Source organism: Plutella xylostella, chromosome 6 (genome assembly GCF_932276165.1).
Source record: "Plutella xylostella chromosome 6, ilPluXylo3.1, whole genome shotgun sequence".
NCBI lineage: Eukaryota > Metazoa > Arthropoda > Insecta > Lepidoptera > Plutellidae > Plutella > Plutella xylostella.
In genome coordinates this window covers 851,314-874,593 of record NC_063986.1, presented here as the reverse complement: position 1 = coordinate 874,593, position 23,280 = coordinate 851,314, and the positions used below count along the sequence as shown (strand labels likewise).

General features: G+C 37.9%; 3 protein-coding genes across 11 annotated transcripts; 1 reads left to right on the top strand and 2 right to left on the bottom strand.

The window, feature by feature from the left end:
* Positions 1-1,524: 1,524 nt before the first annotated feature.
* LOC105390758 (phenylalanine--tRNA ligase alpha subunit) lies at positions 1,525-5,233 on the bottom strand. Its single transcript, XM_048621789.1, has 6 exons — positions 4,862-5,233; positions 4,290-4,644; positions 3,774-4,051; positions 3,395-3,532; positions 2,468-2,675; positions 1,525-1,806 (listed from the first exon to the last, which is right to left on the bottom strand). The coding sequence occupies exons 1-6, from the start codon at positions 5,132-5,134 to the stop codon at positions 1,586-1,588; spliced, it is 1,473 nt and encodes a 490-aa protein (XP_048477746.1). The 5' UTR covers positions 5,135-5,233; the 3' UTR covers positions 1,525-1,585.
* Positions 5,234-6,985: 1,752 nt separating this feature from the next.
* On the top strand, positions 6,986-22,965 carry LOC105390759 (saccharopine dehydrogenase-like oxidoreductase). 2 transcript variants are annotated; one of them, XM_048621572.1, is made up of 10 exons: positions 6,986-7,133; positions 7,801-7,966; positions 9,050-9,237; positions 9,821-9,950; positions 11,321-11,435; positions 12,526-12,612; positions 13,013-13,252; positions 21,040-21,187; positions 21,865-21,959; positions 22,339-22,965. In XM_048621572.1, exons 2-10 carry the CDS (start codon positions 7,801-7,803, stop codon positions 22,442-22,444), a joined length of 1,275 nt encoding a protein of 424 aa, XP_048477529.1. In that variant the 5' UTR covers positions 6,986-7,133; the 3' UTR covers positions 22,445-22,965. The 2 variants fall into 2 exon arrangements, with proteins under 2 accessions (XP_048477529.1, XP_048477528.1); XM_048621571.1 differs by having other exon boundaries at positions 7,801-7,969.
* LOC119690619 lies at positions 13,391-20,339 on the bottom strand. Of its 8 annotated transcripts, XR_007266335.1 has the most exons (5): positions 19,783-19,959; positions 19,466-19,653; positions 18,754-19,002; positions 14,642-18,236; positions 13,391-14,025 (listed from the first exon to the last, which is right to left on the bottom strand). XR_007266335.1 is itself a non-coding variant. In XM_048621570.1 (2 exons), the coding sequence occupies exons 1-2, from the start codon at positions 19,829-19,831 to the stop codon at positions 18,229-18,231; spliced, it is 1,086 nt and encodes a 361-aa protein (XP_048477527.1). In that variant the 5' UTR covers positions 19,832-19,980; the 3' UTR covers positions 14,629-18,228. The 8 variants fall into 8 exon arrangements, 1 of the variants encoding a protein (XP_048477527.1); XR_007266334.1 differs by having other exon boundaries at positions 14,642-19,002; XR_007266333.1 differs by lacking the exon at positions 19,783-19,959 and adding an exon at positions 20,070-20,339 and having other exon boundaries at positions 14,642-19,653.
* Positions 22,966-23,280: the final 315 nt, after the last annotated feature.

Below are 23,280 nucleotides of genomic sequence, written 5' to 3'. Positions count from 1 at the left end.
AAATCTGTGCCAAACAAAGGCTGACAGTTACAACAAAATTTTCTAAATGCTATTTATTTTTGATTTGCTAGTGATTTGTGGGTGTTTATTAAGTTTATTAGACTATTATCATCACTTAACGAGTGTGTGACATGGGTGGATGGATTTTGTTCGGTTGTACAGAGCATATTGAACGAAAACACGATGGAATGATGGATGAGATATATTTTCACATGTAAGTAGATACTATCATGTTTAACAAGCTTACATTCATCATAGTACTATCTATTGGCTCGATTTTAATATAAAACGATACTAATTTTAATACTGTAAGGTCTTTTAGTATCAGTTTTAAGTAAAAATTACGAGGTACCATATCATAACAAATCACATGGTGTTGCAAGTTATTGAAAATTTATTTTACCCACAAATATTATAGTATGCAAAGAAAATACTAGAAATTGTAACGGACTCGGGTTGGGTTTACAAATGGGGCGCACGAATTCGGTTTTTGTGAAGATTGTATTTTGTAGAAGTCATTCTCCTCTTTCAAATGAGGTGCCTCTCATTGTGAGGAAACGTTCGTTTCTTTTTTTTTCTTCCATGTGTGATTTCTTCTGTATAATATAAAGTTTATTGTATTGATACGAAATACGTGTTTCCTTTAAAAAAAAACCCATCACATATTTGGCCCACGATTATAATGCTCATGCTCATCCATTTATCTCTTTCATAGGTTTCCGACAGAAAATAAAATATCAAGAAAATGGATAGACATTACCGGTCGCACAAATTGGGAACCAAGGAAACATACAAAAATTGTGTTCGGCACATTTTGAAGAGGATTGTTTCGATTGGACGAAGACAATGAATTATACAATCCACTCAGTTTGTGTATATTAAATAATTATATTGAAATCAAATAAGTATGAGTAAAGTTTTTTTTCTTATACCGTCGGTTGACAGGAAAAACTCACTAAGGCTGATTTTTCAATATTCAGATAAATGTTATCTGGGTAATACAAACATTGAGAAACATTGAGACGCAACAGCATCAAAATTATTTCTCAGCAAAACTTTTGTCTGGCTATTGAAAAATTAGCCTTTAGTGTCTTTTTCCTATCAACCGACGATATACTCAAGTTTTGTTTTTGTTATTATGATAAGTTAAATTTCCCCATATTTAGGTTTTATTTTTTTGTCGGCAACATCTATGGTTTGAGTGAGAAAGAGAATAGTGCACACGGCGATTGCGAATCTATTTGTAGTTGATCTGAGGAGAGGAAAGTAACTTTGACAAATGACTTTGATAGTTTTTGCGTTAAACCTTTTTAGTACGAAACAATAATTTATCTTGTCTCTTTTCGTTGTATTCATGAGAGTAGCAATTTATCAGTGAGCTACCGTCAAGGACTTGTAATAATACAAAGTCCTTGACTACCGCAATGTAAATCAATCCACTCAATATTCAAGACAAGATTGTTCACTTTGGAGGAAAGTATAATTACAATCACTCGTCGTAATTATAGAAATGAAACATTCAAAAAGCTCTTCATAATTTATATTGCGTGCAACATACATAGAATACAAAACCTCAACATCAACCTCACTTATCCAGCCTACAAATGGGATTAGACTGGACCATCTGCAAGTCCACTTTAGGTCCGACCAAGTCCCTGATGTTATTCAGTCCATACTTGATCATGGTGGGTCGTTCTAGAGAGAGTCCCCAAGCGATGACATTGACGTCTTCGGGTAGCCCCATCGGTAGCAGCATTTCTGGACGGAAGACTCCTGAGTTGCCGATCTCTATCCACTTGTTGAGACCTGTTGGGGGTTGGTGCGTTTAGGCATAGAATAACAAGATGGTTTAGGAGGTGGGTGGATTTGGTGTGTGTTAGGGATGTTATTGGCACGGTGACTTTGTGATATCAATGTATGAATCATCATCATCACCAGGGTATGTAATGGTCCGTTACTGGACATAGGCCTCTTTCAAGGAACGCGAGCGTTAGAACACTATCTGAGAATGGTTATACGCTATTATACCGGGTGACCCTTAAATAGTAAACTAACGAAAATATACTATTTTCCATTTGTTTACAATTTTTGACAGACTTTGAACCCCAAATTCTACTCACCATTATGAAAAGCAAAAATCTCCATGCTAGGCTCAGTATAAGGGTTATACGCCGGCTTGAACTGCAACTTGTCGAAGCCTAGTCTCTTGAAGAAGGTGTCTAGCACCCCTATAAGGTCTGCCAGCCCTTTCAGCCAGTGATACTAGTACTACTACTAACACTCACCATTATGAAAAGCGAAGATCTCCATGCTAGGCTCAGTATAAGGGTTATACGCTGGCTTGAACTGCAGTTGATCAAAACCTAGTCTCTTGAAGAAGGTGTCCAGCACCCCGATCAGGTCTGCCAGCCCATTCACCTGATGCAACTATGTTAAGACTTAGATATACAATCTCAAACGCACTCACCATTATGGAAAGCGAAGATCTCCATGCTAGGCTCAGTATAAGGGTTATACGCCGGCTTGAACTGCAACTTGTCGAAGCCTAGTCTCTTGAAGAAGGTGTCCAGAACCCCTATAAGGTCTGCCAGTCCGAGCCCGCGGTCCGCCACGACGCCCTCCACTTGATGGAACTCGGCTAAGTGGGTCGCGTCGAGGGTCTCGTTGCGGAATACCTACGGAGGGAGATTGATGTTGAGTATGGAACGGAAGATATATGGGGTTGAGTGTTAAGGAATCCTAAATTCTGCAGTTTGCAGACATCTGCAGGGTGCGGGGAAGCAGTGAACAGAGCGGCACAGGACCGGAAAAATTGGCGTAAAAAAAAGGAGGCCTATACTCAAACAGTGGGCGATAGAAGGCTGATGATTATGAAACTCTGCAAGCTAATGTGGGCCGGTATAGGTAAGACGAAGGACCGATATTTTATTATGTATGCCAGTGAGGTATTATACGAGCTGTTGAGTAGTGACCACAAACTGGCACGACGTGGGCTAGGTGAGGAAGGTCTTGACTTGAGTGTTATGGAAGATTCCATATCACTCCATCGGGCAGTACAGGCTGATTATGATGAAGACAAAGCTTACCTTATCAATGCTGAAGTACTTCTGTGGCCGGAACCCCTCCTGAGCCACCTTGTACAGCATGCGCGCCGACACCGCCGTGGTGTGCGAGCGAGCACCTCCCACTAGTGTCTACACTCCTGGTACTAATCCTGAAGCCTGATTCAACTTTACTGAAGATAATAGACTTGTTTCAGCATATCTTTATAAAAGCAGTGTAGTTTAGATGGCATTTTACCCTCTTGCAAGGTTCAGAGACTTTTCAACCTTCCACTAGTATCTGCGGTCCTGGTACTCGATGAACAGTATGGTATTATGCAGGATACTCTTACCTTATCAATGCTGAAGTACTTCTGTGGCCGGAACCCCTCCTGTGCCACCTTGTACAGCATGCGCGCCGACACCGCCGTGGTGTGCGTGCGGAGCAGATTCTTCTGAGCCTCTTCGATCTTCCACGAGTATCTGTAGCCCTGGTAGAACATGGTGGAGTTATTAGTGGTTTTGGTCGAAAAGTCAACATTTTTGGTTGTTCTTGCATTCTTTGGAGGGGGCTGCAGTGGAAAATGTAGATGACTAGATGTGATGATAAGACAAAAATGTATCTACTACCTATCTATATTTTTTTTCATCAATGTCTCTACGTTATTATTCCAATACCCTTTTTCACACTTTTCTTCTATTGCAACAAGAATAAAATAACAGTGCATATACCTGAGAACCATAGCCTCCTTCACTATGGACCTTCTTCACCCGCTCCAAATAATCCATCGGGAACTTCGTAGTCACCGCCGGATTGGACACAAAGAATGTATCATGAGCGTCCCGAGCCGGGTGCTGTTGCGGCTGGAACAGAGCATCGAAGTTCCAGAAGGAGCTCTCGACATAGTTGTTGGTTGGCATCTCCGTGAAGCCCATCTCGAGGAAGATCTCTCTGAACTCGGATCGGACCTTCAGTAGCGGGTGGAGGTGACCACTTTCTGGAGGCTGACCTGGAAAGGAATGAGGGTGCTTGTTATTAAATGGCCAGTTTTGTTGTTGTTTCTTTTTCTTTTTCTGTCTTATTATTCTGTCTCAGTGTGTCAAATAAATGTATCTTTCTTTCTTTCTTCTTTCAGTGTACTGTAAAGCACATGGGATGTAGCTTCATAGATTTATGGAATAATTCAAATAAAACAACTGAATTATCTTTGGAAGTACAAAATTCACAGCATTAAAAAGTTTTTTTACCCAGAGCATCAAAATTGTAAGGTTTGAACTCCAGTGTCTTCCATGAGCCAGATTGTAGCATTTCAGCGGTCAAGTCTGTCTCTAGTTTCTTTATAGAAGTCGCAAACTGCGGCCCCTTGGACAATAGGAAACTTTTCAAAGTCACCTCTTGTAGCAGTTTCCTCTTCTTATAATCATTCCTTACATTATCTGGTAAGTTATCAATGCCCTTCTTAATTTCATTCAGGTAGTCTTGTACTGTATCTGTGATGGTTTCCACTTTCTTCTTGACTAATGGGGCACCCCCGGATTTGTCTATGAGGATCCAACCAGCGGACATGGCTTTGCTGAATCCAACTTTTGCATTTGGGACTGTCTGAAATTTATGAAATGAAAATAATTAGTGAGTACATTATACTTAAGTAGTAAAAATTTGGTGTTCATATTTCATGTATATTATTGTATATCACATTTTTTTATGTATCCTCTAATATCACATTGATAGGTATTATTTTAGCTAAGAGGGTTAATTTTCGCCAACGAGTCAATGTTATCATTAACTTTTTCTTATCAAAATATGCACAAAAACTAACCTTCATAATTTCGGCTTGGGCGATACCGCCGTCGGGTACACTGTGATATAGAACAGCCTCATGGCTTCCTTTCTCAGCCACTAACTGCCCTTCTTCAGTAAGTTCCCACTTTGTATTCTTAACAGTATCTGAAACTACCATCTCAAGAGCTTCCAAACTTTTCACTGCACCAACAATTTTCTGATGGTCTTCATTGAATTCGCTTGCCAATTTTAGAGTGTCCACTTTATCCTGTTTGTCCAGGTAGTGCAAAATTCTTTCGTTTAACTCCATTTTTGTGATAATTTAGATTTTATTTAAAATAAGGTTATTTTTCACAATATTTTCCGACCCTATTCTCTGCGCCGGATGACGTTGACAGACACAAGGTGTAATGTGACAGTGACAGGTGACAGTGACACAACTCACAGGTTATGGTAAGGTGTGTTGCTTACGGTTGCTAACGATATTTCCTACATAGGTACATACAAGGACCATGGACACCATGGTACTTATAGATTAGCAAGTTGCTTGGCGACCCTCCTTGCGGGGTGAAAGACGCGGAGGGGACGAGGTACCCAAGACGACAGCGGGTAGCGGGAGGGGTAGCGGTGAAGGGCAACGCGTGCACTGCATGTCATTGTTACGGCAGTCTCGGCCGCGCAGCCGAGGCTGCCACATGTCTTATATAGTCTGTCATAATTTGAGTGCGACCCACATGAGATCATTGATCCTGAGACCATTAGTCTTAGGATGAGTCTTGAGGCCTTTTTAATATTATCATTATATTATTATTAGGTATCTATAATTCGTCAACAAAATAACGTTAAAAACAACAAATCGTATAATGTCTCAATATAGGGGCTTCTTGTAGAACAGCGTACCGGATCAGTCATGCTACGCGGCTTAAGGTTGGTACTGCGCAGTCAGATACGAAAAAGTAAACAACAAAGACGAAGAGTCCATATGACAGTGCGTCAGTTGTCAGTTCTTGTAACTAGGAAAGCAACCAAAATTTATGTGATTTTATGAAAGTAATTAATGAGCAAAACACAGAGAAAAATTACAAAATTTATGAAATTTTGAAAGAAAATTGTCATATCGTGCTTCGCCTACCCCCATACCACCTGGAATTAAATCCTATTGAACTTGTGTGGCGGTAAGTGAAAGGCGAGCTCGCAAGAACGTCGATTGACTCTAACTTAGATAAAGAGATAAAAGACTTAGAGTTGCTTTTTTCTAATTATTCGCCTGAAAAGTGGAGAAATTGTGACGACCATGTCATAAAAAATTAAGACGAATATTATAAATCTGATTGAGTATTTGGCGATGTATTGGACAGGTATGTTATTGTTTATTTATAATTTAATGTAAATTAAACATTAAATATTATAGGTGTACACTGAACTAATATGACTGGCGTACTCTAGTACATTATACTTCAAAGTAGGTATAATGTTTTTTGGTTTTTGTCTTAGATTTATAATTGAAGTTAATGAAAACGATGATGAAAATGAGGATGACGACGACGATGAACAAGTTCAAACAGAGAGTGAACATGAAAGTGACATGGGAATTGATTTATAAAATAAAACACTTTTACATAAATAAATTCTAAGCTAAATATGACATTTACGGGAACACTCATAGAATAAAATTTTATTTACGTCAGAAATAGTTACAAGCTATCGCTAGATTAATCCGGGCACACTTTTCTACGTGTGTAGCATGTCGTGCTACCTCGCCCCCGCCACTTCTTTCACCCCGCAAGGAGGGTCGCCAAGTAACTTGTCACATTATACCTACATGTACTTACTTGTGTATGGAAATTTGATGGAAATGGACCAAATGTATGCTCACATGACACATCACGTCACGACTCTGCATCGTGTCCCTTTAGGATTAGGGGATTTAGGGGCGTGAAAAAAAAGTCATCTGCGTCGATGCCGATGGTTGTAATAAGTCCCCAAGCTGTGATGTTTGTCCGAGTTTTCTTTGTTGTTGATCTCAGAATATTAACGGCCTAATAATAAGGCCCTGTTGAGTATGATCATAAAAGCACAGATAACATACAAAAAAAAAAAAGCACAGATAACTTGTCTAAATTTTAAAAGTCAGCTGTCACTCTCAGTGTCAAATTGTCAATCAAACTCCCACCATTGAAGTTTTTCATGAAAAGTCGCGAAAACTTGGAAAAATATTCGACTTTGGCCGGCCGGTTCATTTCTTATTAACAGTGAAACTAAGCGTGTTAAGTTCAAGGCGTTTAAGTTGCTCATTGGTGTTTTTCAAGGTTGGTTCTGATTAATTAATGATTATGTTTACTTTGAACTTAAATCTACCTTCAAGATTATTCGTCATGATAAACAAGTTTTTACATATTTCTCTGAAAGACGAGACGTTAGCTCTACGGTTACAGACTGGTAGTCAAATGACCAACAGCCTATATAATGCAGACATCAATGTGTACCATGTACCATTTATGTAACAGCAAAATGATTTTGAACATTCCAGAATATATTATACCATAAGAAGTTCCTAAATGCTTCTGAGGGCCTATTCTAATGCTCTGAGCTATTACCAATCAATGGTTAGTAGTTCGCTAATTATTGCTAATGGTTTGGAGTGCATTTACTTAGCAGCATCATCAATAGTTCCTAGAATGGTTGCATGTAAACAACTTGGAATTTGCAAATATTTACCTCCATTTAACACCAATAGTTCTAGTGAGTTCTTATTTTGTTGTTTGATCAGTTAATCCTTATACTTAAGTATGGGGCTGTGTGAAATTGTCTGTTTTTTTTGTCCTTTAAGTATACCTTATTAATGTTTTAACTATAAAACACCTTTCCAACTAACAATTCCCAAATAAACCCATTTTAATGCCAGGTAAAAGTTTCAATTAACAGCTGGAACTCTGTAACGATTACTGTGATAAACATGTACAATTTCTCCCACAGATGTCTCGCCTAGACATAGTGATATTTGGGGCCACGGGCTTCACCGGACGTAAGGCGGTGGAGGAGGCAGTCCGCATCAGCAAGAAGACTCCTATCTCGTGGGGCGTCGCTGGACGCTCACAGCAGAAACTCGAGCAGCTTCTAGCTGAAGTCGGGGCTAAGACAGGTGGTTAGTTTAATATTTTTCTACTAACCACTAACTCTCTAATATAGAAGTATTGTGAAAGCTGGTAGTGGTTGAATGAGGAAAGCAGAGGACTGAGTGTTGAGGGGCTCCTTGGGAAGGCCTATGTCCAGCAGTGGATGATTATTGGCTGATGATGTGCAAGATTGGGCTGATGATGATGAATTGACAGAGTGTTAAAAGGCATTTCTTAGTTTAGCTGTTGCCATTGTTATTTAATCTCTTGGCTAGGCTTATGCTGAGGCTTAAATTCATTCTATATATGTATACATTGAGCTGTAGTTAATAGAATAGAATAGAATATAATATATCTTTATTGAACACCACAAATTAAAACATACTAAGAGAACTTATAAACTAGGAACAATGAACAATAGGCGGCCTAATCTAATCTAATCTATAAAAGTCAATCCCTAGTGTAGATTAAGAAATACTGTACCTACATCTACATACTATGTACCTATAGGATATCTGAATTTGTAAAAACTATTCCCCAAATTACAATTTTTTATGCTAGGAGTAGGACATGCTAAATATAGACCAACTAAAATAATAGTCTATGTATTTGAATATTTAAATCAATTACACTTAGAGTGACTGGGGCAAGCCCACTTTAACTTATATTCAGTACTTTTCTTGTTCTACCTACTCTTATTATTTGTAGAATAACTTAACACATTCAATGCCACCTATGATTTCATGATCATTTATCGTATGCCGCCCTACGACGGAGTTCGCTATTTTTTACACAATCACTCAAAAAAGTCAAAAACTATGAACACGTCCTGCGAGTTGCCGGCATTGGAATAAAATTTTCAAGAACACGCAGGGTGTGTCACAGGCTTTGAACGTGTTAACTAGCCCTTCAGATCTATAATTTTCTACTCTACAAGAGAAGACTATTCTTGGATGCATTAATTATAAAATTACCTCTACAACATAATTCATCCATGTAATTGCACAACTAACTGAACTCCACTAACCTTTAGATAAGCACTGCAGTATGTACAACACATAACTTCTACCAACCTACCTATACTTATAAATAAACCGCCCACTTTACAGGCGATGACCTGTCCAAGGTCAAGATGATCATCGCTGATGTGAAGGACGAGCAGTCTCTCAAGGACATGACCTCTCAGGCCAAGGTCATCGCCAACTGCTGCGGGCCGTATCGCCTCTATGGAGAGCCGGTGATCAAGGCATGCATCGCTACCAAAACCCACCATGTGGATGTCAGCGGTGAACCGCAAGTATGGGAATATGAGCTGTATTTTATTTATTTGAGGGTGTAATTTGTATTTTGCCTGATGCATTTTTGTGATGATTTTGTAGAGTTATGAGATGTTAGAAGTTGGAGAGACCTACTGAATTAAATTCCAGAGTTATATTTATGTTATCTAAATACAGTTTAAAGTATTGATTTCTTTTTAACAGTTTTTAGCTATAGGTTTAATTTGGTTTGTCTGAAAATTACAATATAATAGGACCCACATGCAAATGTGTCTGTTTTGATCCTATTAACATACATTTGGTAGTGACGCATGTGATTTGTAATAATCTATCAATTAAGCTATATGGGCCTCTGCCTTGTTGAGCTGATACTGGAGCGGACGTCCTTAGCTGAGATCTTATACACACCTTGTGCATCTTCATAGTTGCTATAAATGAATGTTATATGAAAATCAAAAGAAACAGCTTCACTCCTAGTGTCCGCTCAACACAGCAGAAGAGTTGTTACCTCTTACACCGCTATGTAGAAAAATCTAATAATCACCAACACCGCCATCTACCGACTACTTTCCTCACTACTTCAACAGCAACCTTACATTCTAGTTCATAGAGTCGCAGCAACTGGCTCACGGCGCGGCGGCGGCGGCGGCCGGCGTGTACGTAGTGAGCGCGTGCGGGTTCGACTCTATTCCAAACGACATGGGGGTCGTTTTCCTGCAGCAGAACTTTCCAGGTGATACTTGCATTCTTCATGTCTCTCTCTCTCTCTCTCTCTCTCTCAGCCTTCCGTAGTCCACTGTTGGACATAGGCCTCTCCTAACGATCGCCACCCCAAACGGTCACCCGCCATCTGCATCCAGCGGCTTCCCGCTACCTTCCGCAGATCATCAGACCAACGGGTTGGGGGGCGACCGACACGCCGTTTGCCGACACGGGGTCTCCACTCCAGAACCTTTCTACTCCAGCGGTCGTCGGCTCTGCGGGCTACGTGGCCAGCCCATTGCCATTTCAGCGTGCTAATCCTTTTGGCTATGTCGGTAACTTTAGTTCTCCTGCGGATTTCTTCATTACGAATCCTATCTCGCAGGGACACGCCTAACATAGCCCTTTCCATAGCACGCTGAGCAACTCTGAGCTTGTGGATAAGCCCTTTGGTGAAGCACCACGTCTCGGCTCCGTAAGTCATCACTGGCAACACGCACTGATTGAAAACTTTTGTTTTCAGACACTGAGGTATGTTTTCAGTGAAGATGTGTCGTAATTTCCCGAACGCTGCCCATCCGAGTTGGATTCTACGAGCTACCTCTTTATCGAAGTTGGATTTACCTAATCGGATCACTTGTCCTAGGTAGGGATACTGATCAACAACTTCGATGGTGACACCTCCTACAGTTACGGGCGATGATGAAACATGTTCGTTCGACATGACCTTTGTCTTGTCCATGTTCATTTTCAGCCCAACTTGTTTAGAGGCATCATTGAGGTCTGTGAGCATTTCGCCCAACTCCTCCAGCGTTTCCGCCATAATAACTATGTCATCAGCAAATCGTAGATGAGAGATATATTCGCCATTGACGTTAATGCCCAGTCTTTTCCACTCTACAAGCTTAAAAACATCTTCCAGTGCACAGGTGAACAGTTTCGGAGAAATAACATCTCCCTGTCTCACGCCCCTTTGCAACTGGATCGGTTTTGTGCTCTTCATGTCAATAGTTATTAAATACGAATAAAAAGATGTTTCTTTTAGTGAATAGGTGACAACTACAAGAGCTTGACTAGGGTTAGTCACCGTCGAAAAGGATTGGCCATTCGTATTAGCGTCAGCCGCTGACCACCCAAAGTATACTTAATTGATTTGAGCATCGTACCGGAAGAATCCTTTCGTTCCAAACAAACGTTCATGGTCATACTCAATGACTCCCTTCTCCATCTTTGTCGGATCAGTCGTCGTCTACCTTGGCTACAGTTTACAGAGTTTGAGAAATTCATATATTATTTTCCGTTACAAAAACTCACCCTCAAGACATAAGTCTATACGTCTACCTTATATGTAATAACAATTTATGTCCGAAGTTAAACTAATTAGCTCATATTATGTACCAGGGACCCTGAACTCGGTGGAGTCGTACTTATGGACGCACATGCCGGACCAGTACTACAAGGAGATGATGACTGGAGGCTGCATACACTACGGGACTTGGGAGTCACTTGTATACAGGTAACAATTAAAAAATATTAATACAGGGTGTTGCAAAAGTGGTATTTATAGTAAGCCAAAAGAGGGTAACTCAGCTCTCAGCTTTAGCCTTTTGGAGATTCATGAAAAACAAACTTACCATAGTAGTAAAAAGTCACGTTACACGTTAGAAGTAATATATTTTTAACAAATTTTCAATAGTGGTAGAGGTAGAGAAATACTCGTTCAGAATGACCCCCTGAGTCACCACCACTTTTTTATCACCTGTGTCTACAAATTACGTAATGTCCACCATTATAGAACGTATCCAAAGATCTTTTACTAGACATCTAGCATATCACGAGAAAGGTTTTAGTCACAAAAACTCTTACGATGCTCGCCTTGATTACTTTAAGATAATATCACTAGAATCTCGTCGTAAACTGTTGGACTTAATTTTCCTATGGAAGTTCGTCCACGGGGTTTCATTTTGTCCGGAAGCATTGAACAGAATATCCCTAGCGGTGCCCAGATCTAATCGTAGACTGCCTCATATTCCCCGCACCTTCCATATTCCAACCTTCAGGACAAACACCGGAAATAACTCTCCCTTATTTAGGATGCTATCCGCGTATAACCAAATAAATGAAGATTTTGACATTTACCATGACTCTCTAGCAATTTTCAACACTGAACCATTTGGTAAAAATGAATTTATAATATTGATTTTAGTCTTAATTAATTATTTGTTTTTGTTTTATGCTATAGCAAGTACCTATATAGTATAAATATATTTTTAATGAAATTTATACAAAATTATAAGCTAATGTAATTTATGATGTATGAATGTTTTTAAATTCTTTTACTATTAATTCTGTATAATATTGCATGCCAACTATTACTTAGCAGTTCAATGAATGTTCCGCCTGTAATAGGGATGCACACGAGAACCTTTTTGTGTCTTAGTTTTTAATAAATTGCATGTGTGTTATTCTGTTGGTGGAACAATAAATAAATAAATAAATTATAATTAACTCTCCTAGTAACTAACACAACAACATTTAATAAAAACTGTGACTACAAATGACTTACTGTCCAACCACTATTATTGACAGTCTACTATATATTTCAGCCTGGCCCACTCAGGCGAGTTAAGTGCGCTCCGGAAACAGCTGTTTCCCACCAAACTACCCGCGTTCAAGCCACGGCTGGAAGCCAGGTACGTAATGTTACACAGTTATCAGCTAATAAATGCTTGTTCACTGCTGGATGTTACAATAAAATTCATTCAATGTATTTTATTTGCACCAAAAACAAAAAAAAAACCTTTGGATGGAGGAGAGGGAGTTGGAATTGGCCTTCCTCATATAGCCTCTACAGGTTATTATATAGTCATTGGTCCAGCGAGCTGGATGGCGTCCCACGCTTCGTTTGTGTTTTGCAGTTTCATTGTAGCATCTCTCTATGTTCATATCTTGAAAGCCCACTACCCCTTCTCTGTTATTTGAAAAAAAAATCAAAACAATGTTTCATCTTGTATATCTGTACGTATACTTTCACTTAATGCGATATAATTTCCACCGTACAAATTACAACTAAAACAAACTTTCCATTCACAGATCAAGAGTCCACAAGCACGATTCTAAATGGTGCCTACCCTTCCCGGGAGCTGACAACTCTATCGTCTACCGAACTCAAAGATACTTCTACGAAACGAAACAACAACGCCCCGTCCAGTTCAAAGCTTACATTTCCATGAACAGTCTCGCCACTACTATCCTGCTAATTTTAAACGCTGTCTTCGTGTCAGCCATGACTTCCTGGGGCTGGAGTAGGAAGCTACTTCTGAATTATCCCAGGTAGATAATTTATACACAATTTTTAGGTTAGCATACATTTTATTAATAGATCAAAGTATATAGGCTGGATGGTGAAACCAAACCATACCGCGATGTACTTACTGTGGCGTGCTGGTCGTTTAAATAAAAACCACATAATTAAGTTTAAATAGTGGACTGTATATTGAGGTTTTAATCACTAAATAAAGACACACATTGACAGTACGGTGGTTCTAATGCGACTGAATTAGGAACTAATCTATGTTCATGTGCATGTATTGTACATAATTGGGGCCCAAGGCAAAAATAACAATAATTGTTTGACAAATCAAAAAAATTAAGCTCCCAAACTGAAATTACATTTATGTAACAATATAGGTAGATAGCTGACATGAAATTGTAACAATATCATCAGTAAACAATAGTTTCTTACATTTTCTTTATATCTATAGAATACTTATGTTGAGTACAGTTCATTAATCCTATTTATTTTAATTATCTTAGGTTATACATTTCTATAGATGGCTACATAAGAACCTGCTTAAATAATTAATTATTATTAAATTTAATCAACTGTTAACACAGCATAAGTTTAGGTAAGTACTTAGTACAACTTAACTAACGATTAAATATGCTTAATTATACCTACTAACAATTAGCTTATTCTATACCATGTATGATAAGAGTATGACAAATAAGAGTATAAATTACCTCTGTAATTTTGTAAACACAACATTATTTGAAGGTATTATACTGTTATAATTATTCTAAACTATTTATTCTCTAAAAAGTAACTAGCAAATAGCTACAATACATGCACATGAACATAGATTAGTTCCTAATTCAGTCGCATTAGAACCACCGTACTGTCAATGTGTGTCTTTATTTAGTGATTAAAACCTCAATATACAGTCCACTATTTAAACTTAATTATGTGGTTTTTATTTAAACGACCAGCACGCCACATAATATGGTCCTTCGAGCCGGATTTACATTGTTAATGGATTAAGAGAAATAAAATGTGTTATACATAAATGTATTGTTTGTTTTAGGCTTAAGGCTAAAACAACGGAACAGCTGATGGGTTCATTGCCATTTGATAGGGTAAACCCTTGCCGTGCTTTTGAGAAAGTAGGTATTGATTATGGGGGTCCCTTCTCAGTTAAGGCACACCGTATCAGGAAACCATTAATTTATAAGGCATATATTCTCATCTTTGTATGCTTCGTCACAAAGGCGATACACATTGAGTTGGCTTCTAACATGACCACAGAATGCTTCCTGCAATGTTTAAAAAGATTTATAAGCCGTCGTAACAGGCCATCAATAATTTATTGTGATAATGCAGCTACATTCAAAGGGGCTAGCAACCAACTCAATGATTTATATTCAAATCACTCTAAAAAGTAACTAGCAAATAGAATTTAAATTACCTCTAGATCGAGCTGAGTGACAGAATCAAGTAAGCAGATATCAGATAACTTATTCTATAGGCAACACACAAACCTTATGCACACTCGTTCGCATTTTAGTGCCTTTGCTGTTAATAACAGTGAGTGCCCTAACCTTGCCATCTGTACCAGGATACACTTCTACAATGCGAGCCATTTTCCACTGTAATGGAGGTAAGTTATCTTCCCTTACTATTACTAAAGTACCTACTTCTAAGTTAGGCCTATCAGAACGCCACTTGGGCCTGTTCTGTAGTTGCACAAGATACTGCTTGTGCCATGCCTTCCAAAAACATTGTATCATTTTTGTACATTGTTTCCAGAAAGATAATCTATTAATGGGTATATCTTTCACATCAGGTTCAGGTATAGAAGTCATAGCAGCTCCTGTTAAAAAATGACTAGGAGTTAAATAGGCCATATCAGTGGTGTCAGTAGCTGGTAAGGCGATGAGTGGTCTTGAGTTTAATACACCCTCTATTTGTATTATTACAGAGTTTAACTCCTCATAAGTGAGTACTTGGTTGCCTATAACCCTTTTCATATGAAATTTAGCACTTTTTATGCCAGCCTCCCATAAACCTCCGAACACTGGTGAATATGCCGGTATAAAATTAAATTCAATACCTAAGTCACTTGCAAATCTATGCACTGTATCTTGGTGCTCCTTTTTAGAGTGATTTGAATATAAATCATTGAGTTGGTTGCTAGCCCCTTTGAATGTAGCTGCATTATCACAATAAATTATTGATGGCCTGTTACGACGGCTTATAAATCTTTTTAAACATTGCAGGAAGCATTCTGTGGTCATGTTAGAAGCCAACTCAATGTGTATCGCCTTTGTGACGAAGCATACAAAGATGAGAATATATGCCTTATAAATTAATGGTTTCCTGATACGGTGTGCCTTAACTGAGAAGGGACCCCCATAATCAATACCTACTTTCTCAAAAGCACGGCAAGGGTTTACCCTATCAAATGGCAATGAACCCATCAGCTGTTCCGTTGTTTTAGCCTTAAGCCTAAAACAAACAATACATTTATGTATAACACATTTTATTTCTCTTAATCCATTAACAATGTAATACCTTTGGCTTAAAGTTGATAAAATCATTCTTTGACCTGCATGCATGAGTAGCTTATGCTCATTAGCTATTATTAGATGCGTAATATTTGAACCCTTGGCCAAAATAATCGGATGTTTTTGAAAATAAGGAATCTGAGCATGCTGCAATCTACCACCTACTCGCAGTAGCCCCATGTCATCAATGAACGGGTTCAATGAACTAAGGTTACCTTTTATTGGTTTATTTGAGGTCAATGCATTCATCTCACTTTCAAAATAATGTTTTTGATCGCACCTAATTATCATTTTTAATGCAAAGTCTAACTCAGCACAAGTTATGTTACCTCCTAAGTGGCCTTCCTTTTTACAAATGTTGTAAACTCTGTATATACAAGCAATTACCCTTATTAATTTATTTATATCTGAGTATTTTGACAGTAACTCAAACTTTTCTTTTTTCTTTTCAATAGAAATACCGCAAATCTTAACTTCAGGAATTTGCTCTGGGAAATTAAGCCCCCTGCTACTATGTACATAGCTACTTTCTTTAAAATAATCTGGACCACACCACCAAAGATCATAATTTTGTAACAAGTGTGGCTCAACACCTCTGGATAGGCAGTCTGCTGGGTTTTTTGTGGTATTTACATACAGCCATAAAAACTCTTTAGTTAAGTCACGAATCATCTTAACCCTATTGGCTACATACACACTTAATTTGACGGGTTCTGTATTTAACCATGCCAAAACAATTGTTGAATCAACATATAGATACACATTTAAGCTAAACTTTGTTTTTAAAGTGTCATACACCTTTTTGGCTAACTTGGCCAGCAGTAATGCGCTATTGAGCTCCAATCTCGGTGTGGTCAATTTAGTCATAGGATTAATCCTGGATTTAGAACATAGAAGGTTCATACTAACATTTCCCTGATAATCAATAGTTCTAACATATAAACAGCTTCCATATGCCTTGTTGGAAGCATCAGAGAACCCTACTAGCTCTATTAACTGAAGTTCGTATGTTCTTATGTTTCTAGGTATCACTATATCTGACATACCTAACAAATTTTCAACAAATTCTTTAAATTTTTTATTTAAATCATAGGGCACTGCCTGATCCCAAGCAGTCCTCAGCATCCATGTCTGTTGCATGAATATTTTTGCCAATACAATTATAGGCCCTATTATACCTAACGGGTCGAATACACTACTCAAAAAACTTAAAATCTGTCTTTTGGTATATTCTGTAAGAACCTCATTTTGTGAACACCCTATATTAAAGGTATCCTTTTTTACATTGTACTTTATGCCTAATGTTTTAACAAAGGCATCTTCATGCTGACAAAACTCAATATCCTCAAGATTTTGATCACTCTTAGGAATATCCTGTAATATTTTTGGATGGTTGGAACTCCATTTGTGCAACTCAAAACTACCTAACTTCAGTAGCTCAGTCAACTGTTTTTTAATCTCACAGAGTTCATCAAGATCATTACTCCCTACGCTGACATCATCAACATAGACATTGTTTAACAAAGTAGCTGCCCCCAGAGGGTACTTATCCTTGAACCGGTAAGCTAACTCATTTAAACACCTTGTAGCTAAGAAGTTTGAACTTCGGAGACCATATGTTACACTTAGCAATTGAATACATCTTATTTCTTCCTGTGGTGTGTCTCTCCACAGTATGTTTTGTAGTGAACATTGTTTTTTGTTCAACATAATATTTCTAAACATTTTTTTAATGTCAGAAATGAACACATATTTACCATTTAACCTAAATAAGATCAAAATGCTAAATAGGTCATTTTGAACACAAGGTCCATTTAATAAGTGATCATTTAATGAAACACCTTCATTAGTTAACATTGACCCATCAAACACTACCCGAAGTTTTGTTGTTTTACTATTTTGATTAATTACTGGATGGTGTGGTAAGAAATACACCGGGTCCTGCTCTAAATTGTAATCGCTAATATCATAGTATCTACCATGCCCTAATTGTACATACTCATCTATAAATTTTTTATAGGGTTCCTGTAACGAAGGATCTCTAATTAACCTCTTTTCTAGGTTGTAAAACCTTTGAAGAGCCCGTGATAAAGAATCACCTAGCCTTATATCCTTAAAGTCCTGCTTTAAAGGTAAAGACACCTCAAACCTACCATCTATTAATTTTGTTGACTCACAGAACTGAATTTCAGCAAGTTCCTGCTCTGAGGAGGCCTCTGTATAGACCTTAGGCACCTCTTCACACTGCCATAACCTTTTTAGTGAATTGTCAATTGAATTTAACCTTTGTATCTCATTTTGATCAAACTCTGAGTCTAACATCATATTACTTGTGCTACTACAAAAGTTACTAACCGGGCATTGTTTATACTTACCATGCTGTGGTAACTTGCCTGCTACAATATAGCCAAACATAGTGTTATGCAAATATAGCCCACCTGGAGCCACTGGCAGCTGTTCTCTCATTAATATTCTGAAAAATATATCACATCCTAATAGAATACTTATTTTATCACTAATGTGAAACTGCTGATCGGCTAATTGCACATTTGGAGGTATATTTAAGCTTTGTTTGTTAACTGGAAACTGTGGCAAGTTACTAGTTATATTTTTGACTACACAACAGGTTAAATCTTGTGTATTGTTGTTTACTGTTGAATAAACAGTTAATGATGCCTTTTGTTTGATTTCATTAGATCCACAAATCCCACTGATAATGGTTTTCTCATTAAACAATTGACAATCAATTTTGTTTGCCACATCGGACAAAATAAATGAAGTTTGACTACCTGAGTCGCAAAGGGCTCTCAAGTACATTGGCCTACCATTTTTATCATAAACCTTCACCTTTACAGTAGGTAATAATATATTTTCACTTAAACTTCTTGATAAAGCAACTTGTTTTGATAAATCAACACTATCACTGTCATGAATTAAAGTATTATGTTTGTCTTTACATGTAGCACACCTAAACGCAAAGTAACACTTACCTTTATGTGAGTTTAAGCAAAGCTTGCATAATTTGTTAGATTCAACGAATTTTATGCGGTCAGATGGCAAGGCTAGCTTGAATTTTTGGCACTGATGAAGCTTGTTATGATACTTGGACTGGCAATAGGTACATGATCTGCTTATTTGGCCCTCAGCAGCCGCCACTAAGCTCGCTCCATGGTATTTGTTCACAGAAGTACACGGTTGTTGCACCTCTGCCACAGTTTCAAGTGCAGATGCTCGCTGATCTAGAAATTTCAGAAATAAATCTAGTTTAGGTAAAGTGTTATCTTTTAATTCTAGATGAAAGCATCTAAAGGTGTACATGTCAATCTTACGCTGTAAAATACATAAAATCATTAAGTCCCAGTGCTGTGTGGGAACTTCTAGGTTAGTTAATGCTGACAAGTGTTGTTTAGTTTTGGATACAAGCTCTCTTAAGCTAGCAGCAGAGCATTTCTTTATAACAGGTAGATCAAGTATGCTGTTTATGTGATGGTTAATTATCCTAAATTTATTATCATAGCGCTCAGCTAACAATTGCAAAGCAACATTATAATTTTCGGCATTTAAGCTTAAATGCTGCACCACATCCGCAGCCTCACCTTCTAATAAGGTTTTTAAATAATAAAATTTATCGCATTGCGACAGCCTAGTGTCATTGTCAATGATACTTTTGAACAAGTTTACAAAATCGTGGTATTTGCCTACCTGGCCATTGAACTTTCCAATCTCGATCCGTGGAAGACTCTGATGAGTCATACTGGATACCTTCGGGGGTTGGCTAGGCCCTTCAATGTTACCTGCTGACTGATGTTCATTGAGCCATTGATTTAGTGCCGCCAAAGTTATCAAGTATTTATCCTCATACTCGTCAATTTTTTCGTCGTCGTTCGGGTCTAGAATTGAAATATCAATAGTTAGTTCACAATATTTATGATAGGTAGACACTAGCTGTTCCTTTTTAACGAGAACCTGCTCCCTTGTTACATTTTCTAATTTGAGGTTACTTAGTCTAGTGATAGTACCTTTAAATTGACCTCTGGTCGCAACCATGCGTTTTAAATCGTCTTCCATTGTGAATCGTACTTTTAAAATTAATTAATACAGTTATATTGTGCAATTCGACTATAGTTTTCACTTTTAATAGAAAAAAAACGTGACTGAGCACACTGCGTAATAAGTAAAGAGAACAGGGAAAACAATATGGCGTTAATTAATGCGCAGCAGTCGCAGTCGCAGTTCAAAGGCGCTCGCGTCGCGCGTCAAGGAATGAAATTGAATGAATTGTCGCGAACTTGCTTCATTCACGAACCAATCGGAAACGTTCACCGAGGCCGCTCTCGTCCGCAATTGGTGGGTTCTTCGCACAGCGACGTCTCGCTGTCTCGCTCCTACCCGTTGCAGCACGATATAGCCCGCTCCTTTTGTCAAAGGCGGATGCCTCGTGGAGTTGTGTGAATCAGTCGATGACGTATGTTCCCGCTCCCGTCCTTGACCGTGAACTCAGTCAGTCAGCTCACCTTGTCCTCTGCTATTCGAATGACGATATTTATGAAGATTGATATGCACCTACAATATTTGTTGTAGTACTTATGTATAATTTACCAGCCTCAATAGCAGGCTGAATTTATGTTTGTTTAGTCCTGATGTTCGTATGAAAATACTGCTCAATAGCAACAGCCCGAACACAGTAAGTATGTTGTGATTAACACTAGGTAGCACTATTACTCGTACCACGCAATGCGTGGCTGATAACTGTCAATGGCACAGCACGGTAACAATGTCCTTTTTATAATTGCTGTCAATAGCACAGCCTGAGTCCTATGACACCAGCAACACAGGTCACAGTTTTTTAAAAAGCACAGCTTTTCACAGTAAAGTCTATAGTCACTTATTGAAGTGGCACTTGCGCACACACACGACGCAATTTATTTTAAGTCCCGCACTACGCAATATGGCGGTTGATATTGTGAGCCGCACAGAACACCGCATGGAACCGCAACACTAATGTCTTTATCAATTATTAATTTAGGCGAAGATGGACCATATTATGTGGCGTGCTGGTCGTTTAAATAAAAACCACATAATTAAGTTTAAATAGTGGACTGTATATTGAGGTTTTAATCACTAAATAAAGACACACATTGACAGTACGGTGGTTCTAATGCGACTGAATTAGGAACTAATCTATGTTCATGTGCATGTATTGTACACTTACAATGGTGACGACACCGCCATCTAGTGACACGTATAGGAACTAAAATCTCTAACTTAAACACCAGGTTATTCTCTATGGGCATGGTGACTCACGACGGGCCGACGGAAGGGGTGATGGATAATACGTTCTTTACGTTTACTCTGAGAGGCGAGGGGTGGAGCGAGGGAGCTGATATGGAGAACACGAAGCCGGATAAACACATGGTGGTTAAGGTGAGTTTGGATTTTGTTAGTAGGCATTATAACCCTTGCAGATAAAGAAATAATATGAAAATGGCGGACGGGCTCATGATCGCTCACTCAGCAGTCTAATGGTAGGCTAGTCAATACTCCTTCCTGCTCTCAAATGTATGTATGGCCCGCCATTTTGATATTGTTTCTTGATCTTCGAGTAACTATAATATTATATTGTAGTTGGGTCACATCACAAATATGTAGGTATAATATTATAATACATAACCTGTTCAGAATTATGAGCTTACCCCTTTTCAAAAGTGATTACATTCCTATTTTGCAACACTTTACCTCTTGGTTGCATAGAAAGAACGTCTCACTTTTAAATTTATACATTTATCGCCTAGATGGCGTTAGAAGTCGGAAACTATTGTCTTCATTTAGTTACTTTTTAAATGACTAGATGGCGTTAGTTGTTCCAAAAGTGATTTTGTGTTCGATTGTTCATTTATCCAGTTTACTATTATTCTGTAACCTGTATGAAAAATCGGTGTATCGTGTTTTAGACTTCACTAAATATTTGTCTGAATAAAAAAGATAGGTGATAGACATACTGTTACTCTTTAAAAACTTATTCATTTCAGTCGTAAATCACAATTTTCTCATATCAAATTTCGTCTTAATTCCCCTACAATAAAGTTCATGTTCGTACACAGGTGAAGGGCGTAAACCCAGGGTACGGCGCGACGGTGACCGCACTCATGTACTCGGCACTCACTGTACTCAAGGAGCAGGACAAGATGCCCGGCACGTGAGTAAAAACTTACTTTATACTTACCACTATAATCGATAATCGCCGATGGAGTAAGCATCGCACCCACCAGTAGGCTTAGTAGGTACAGGTTTTCTCATGTAGAACCGTAAAGGAAATTTTCTTCTTTCAATAACATTTAGGTACCTACTTTAAAAAGTTTCCTAATAATGTACACTGGAGGCTTTACTAGACCTGCAATACCAATTTTCTGTTACATCACTTATATCTACTGTCCCGAATACATTTACGTACGGAACCATTTCTCTTCTTCTTCTTCTGCAATACACGTATTTGTGCTGCAAGTGCTAGATTTTACTATGAGGTCTCGCGTAACCCCTGAGGGCCTCTTACTTAATGAACACCTACTTTTTTTCAGTGGTGGAGTGCTTACAACCGGGGCTGCCTTCAAAGACACCAGCCTGATCAAGCACCTCAATGAGAATAATCTTACCTTTGAAATAGTTTGTGATTCAAAAAAATAAACTAAGTAACTTCAGATTTTATTAAGAAATTATTCAAGCTCTATGTTATTTTCTGAGTTACGCTGTTTTATATTTATAGCTCTCAGATTTGTTGAATGATATTAAAGGTGAAATGTATGTCGTGTAGTCTTATGTAAGTTTATGGATTAGTTAATATTTATATGATTTACTTTATTACTTAGATGGGACATATTTATGTACGGATAATATTTTATTTTAGAATACAAATAAGCAGATCAATACCAATGCATTTTAAAGTTTTCAAATTATTATGATGTTCATTGCATTTGTCTTGCATTTGGTATTATATTTATTATGGTTTTAAGTAATTGTATTGAAATATTTAAGTAATACTTTATTTAAGGGTGATTTTATTTAATCGATTGCCTTTACTAGTGTCATACTAAAAGTAATTGTGATAATAAAAACCAAAGTGCTTGAAGTATCTATCTATCTAGATATAAGTAAATGTATTAACCATTCCAAAGCACTATTTAAATAAAGTAACTATATAAATGCAATGTTCATATATTTTATTTTACCTGAGGATTCCTTACCTATGTAAGTACTTTCCATTGTTTTAATAATCCTCTTAAATTAGCAGCTTTGTTGAGAAACATCATCGTAATTATTCTGATATCATTATCACACCTGTTTACTAGTCAACAGGCTTTTACGAAGTGTCATAATACTCTCTCAGTCCTAATTTCAGGTACGATTTAAAACCATATATCAGAAAAATCCCCATAGTTTATCGTAAAGTACTCTCTCCAAGTCTTTTTTCCAACTCTCCATACTATAAAATCATATTATTGTAAGAGTTGCTAACTGGCCAA

Coding starts and splice junctions, on each gene's coding strand:
- LOC105390758 (XM_048621789.1), bottom strand. CDS start 5,134: ATGGAGTTAAACGAAAGAATTTTGCACTACCTGGACAAACAGGATAAA. Junction 4,645..4,861: donor CCCAAGCCGAAATTATGAAG/GTTAGTTTTTGT, acceptor CATAAATTTCAG/ACAGTCCCAAATGCAAAAGT. Junction 3,533..3,773: donor AAGGAGGCTATGGTTCTCAG/GTATATGCACTG, acceptor ATGTTCTACCAG/GGCTACAGATACTCGTGGAA.
- LOC105390759 (XM_048621571.1), top strand. CDS start 7,801: ATGTCTCGCCTAGACATAGTGATATTTGGGGCCACGGGCTTCACCGGA. Junction 11,436..12,525: donor TGGGAGTCACTTGTATACAG/GTAACAATTAAA, acceptor TATATATTTCAG/CCTGGCCCACTCAGGCGAGT. Junction 21,960..22,338: donor CAGGACAAGATGCCCGGCAC/GTGAGTAAAAAC, acceptor ACTTTTTTTCAG/TGGTGGAGTGCTTACAACCG.
- LOC119690619 (XM_048621570.1), bottom strand. CDS start 19,831: ATGGAAGACGATTTAAAACGCATGGTTGCGACCAGAGGTCAATTTAAA.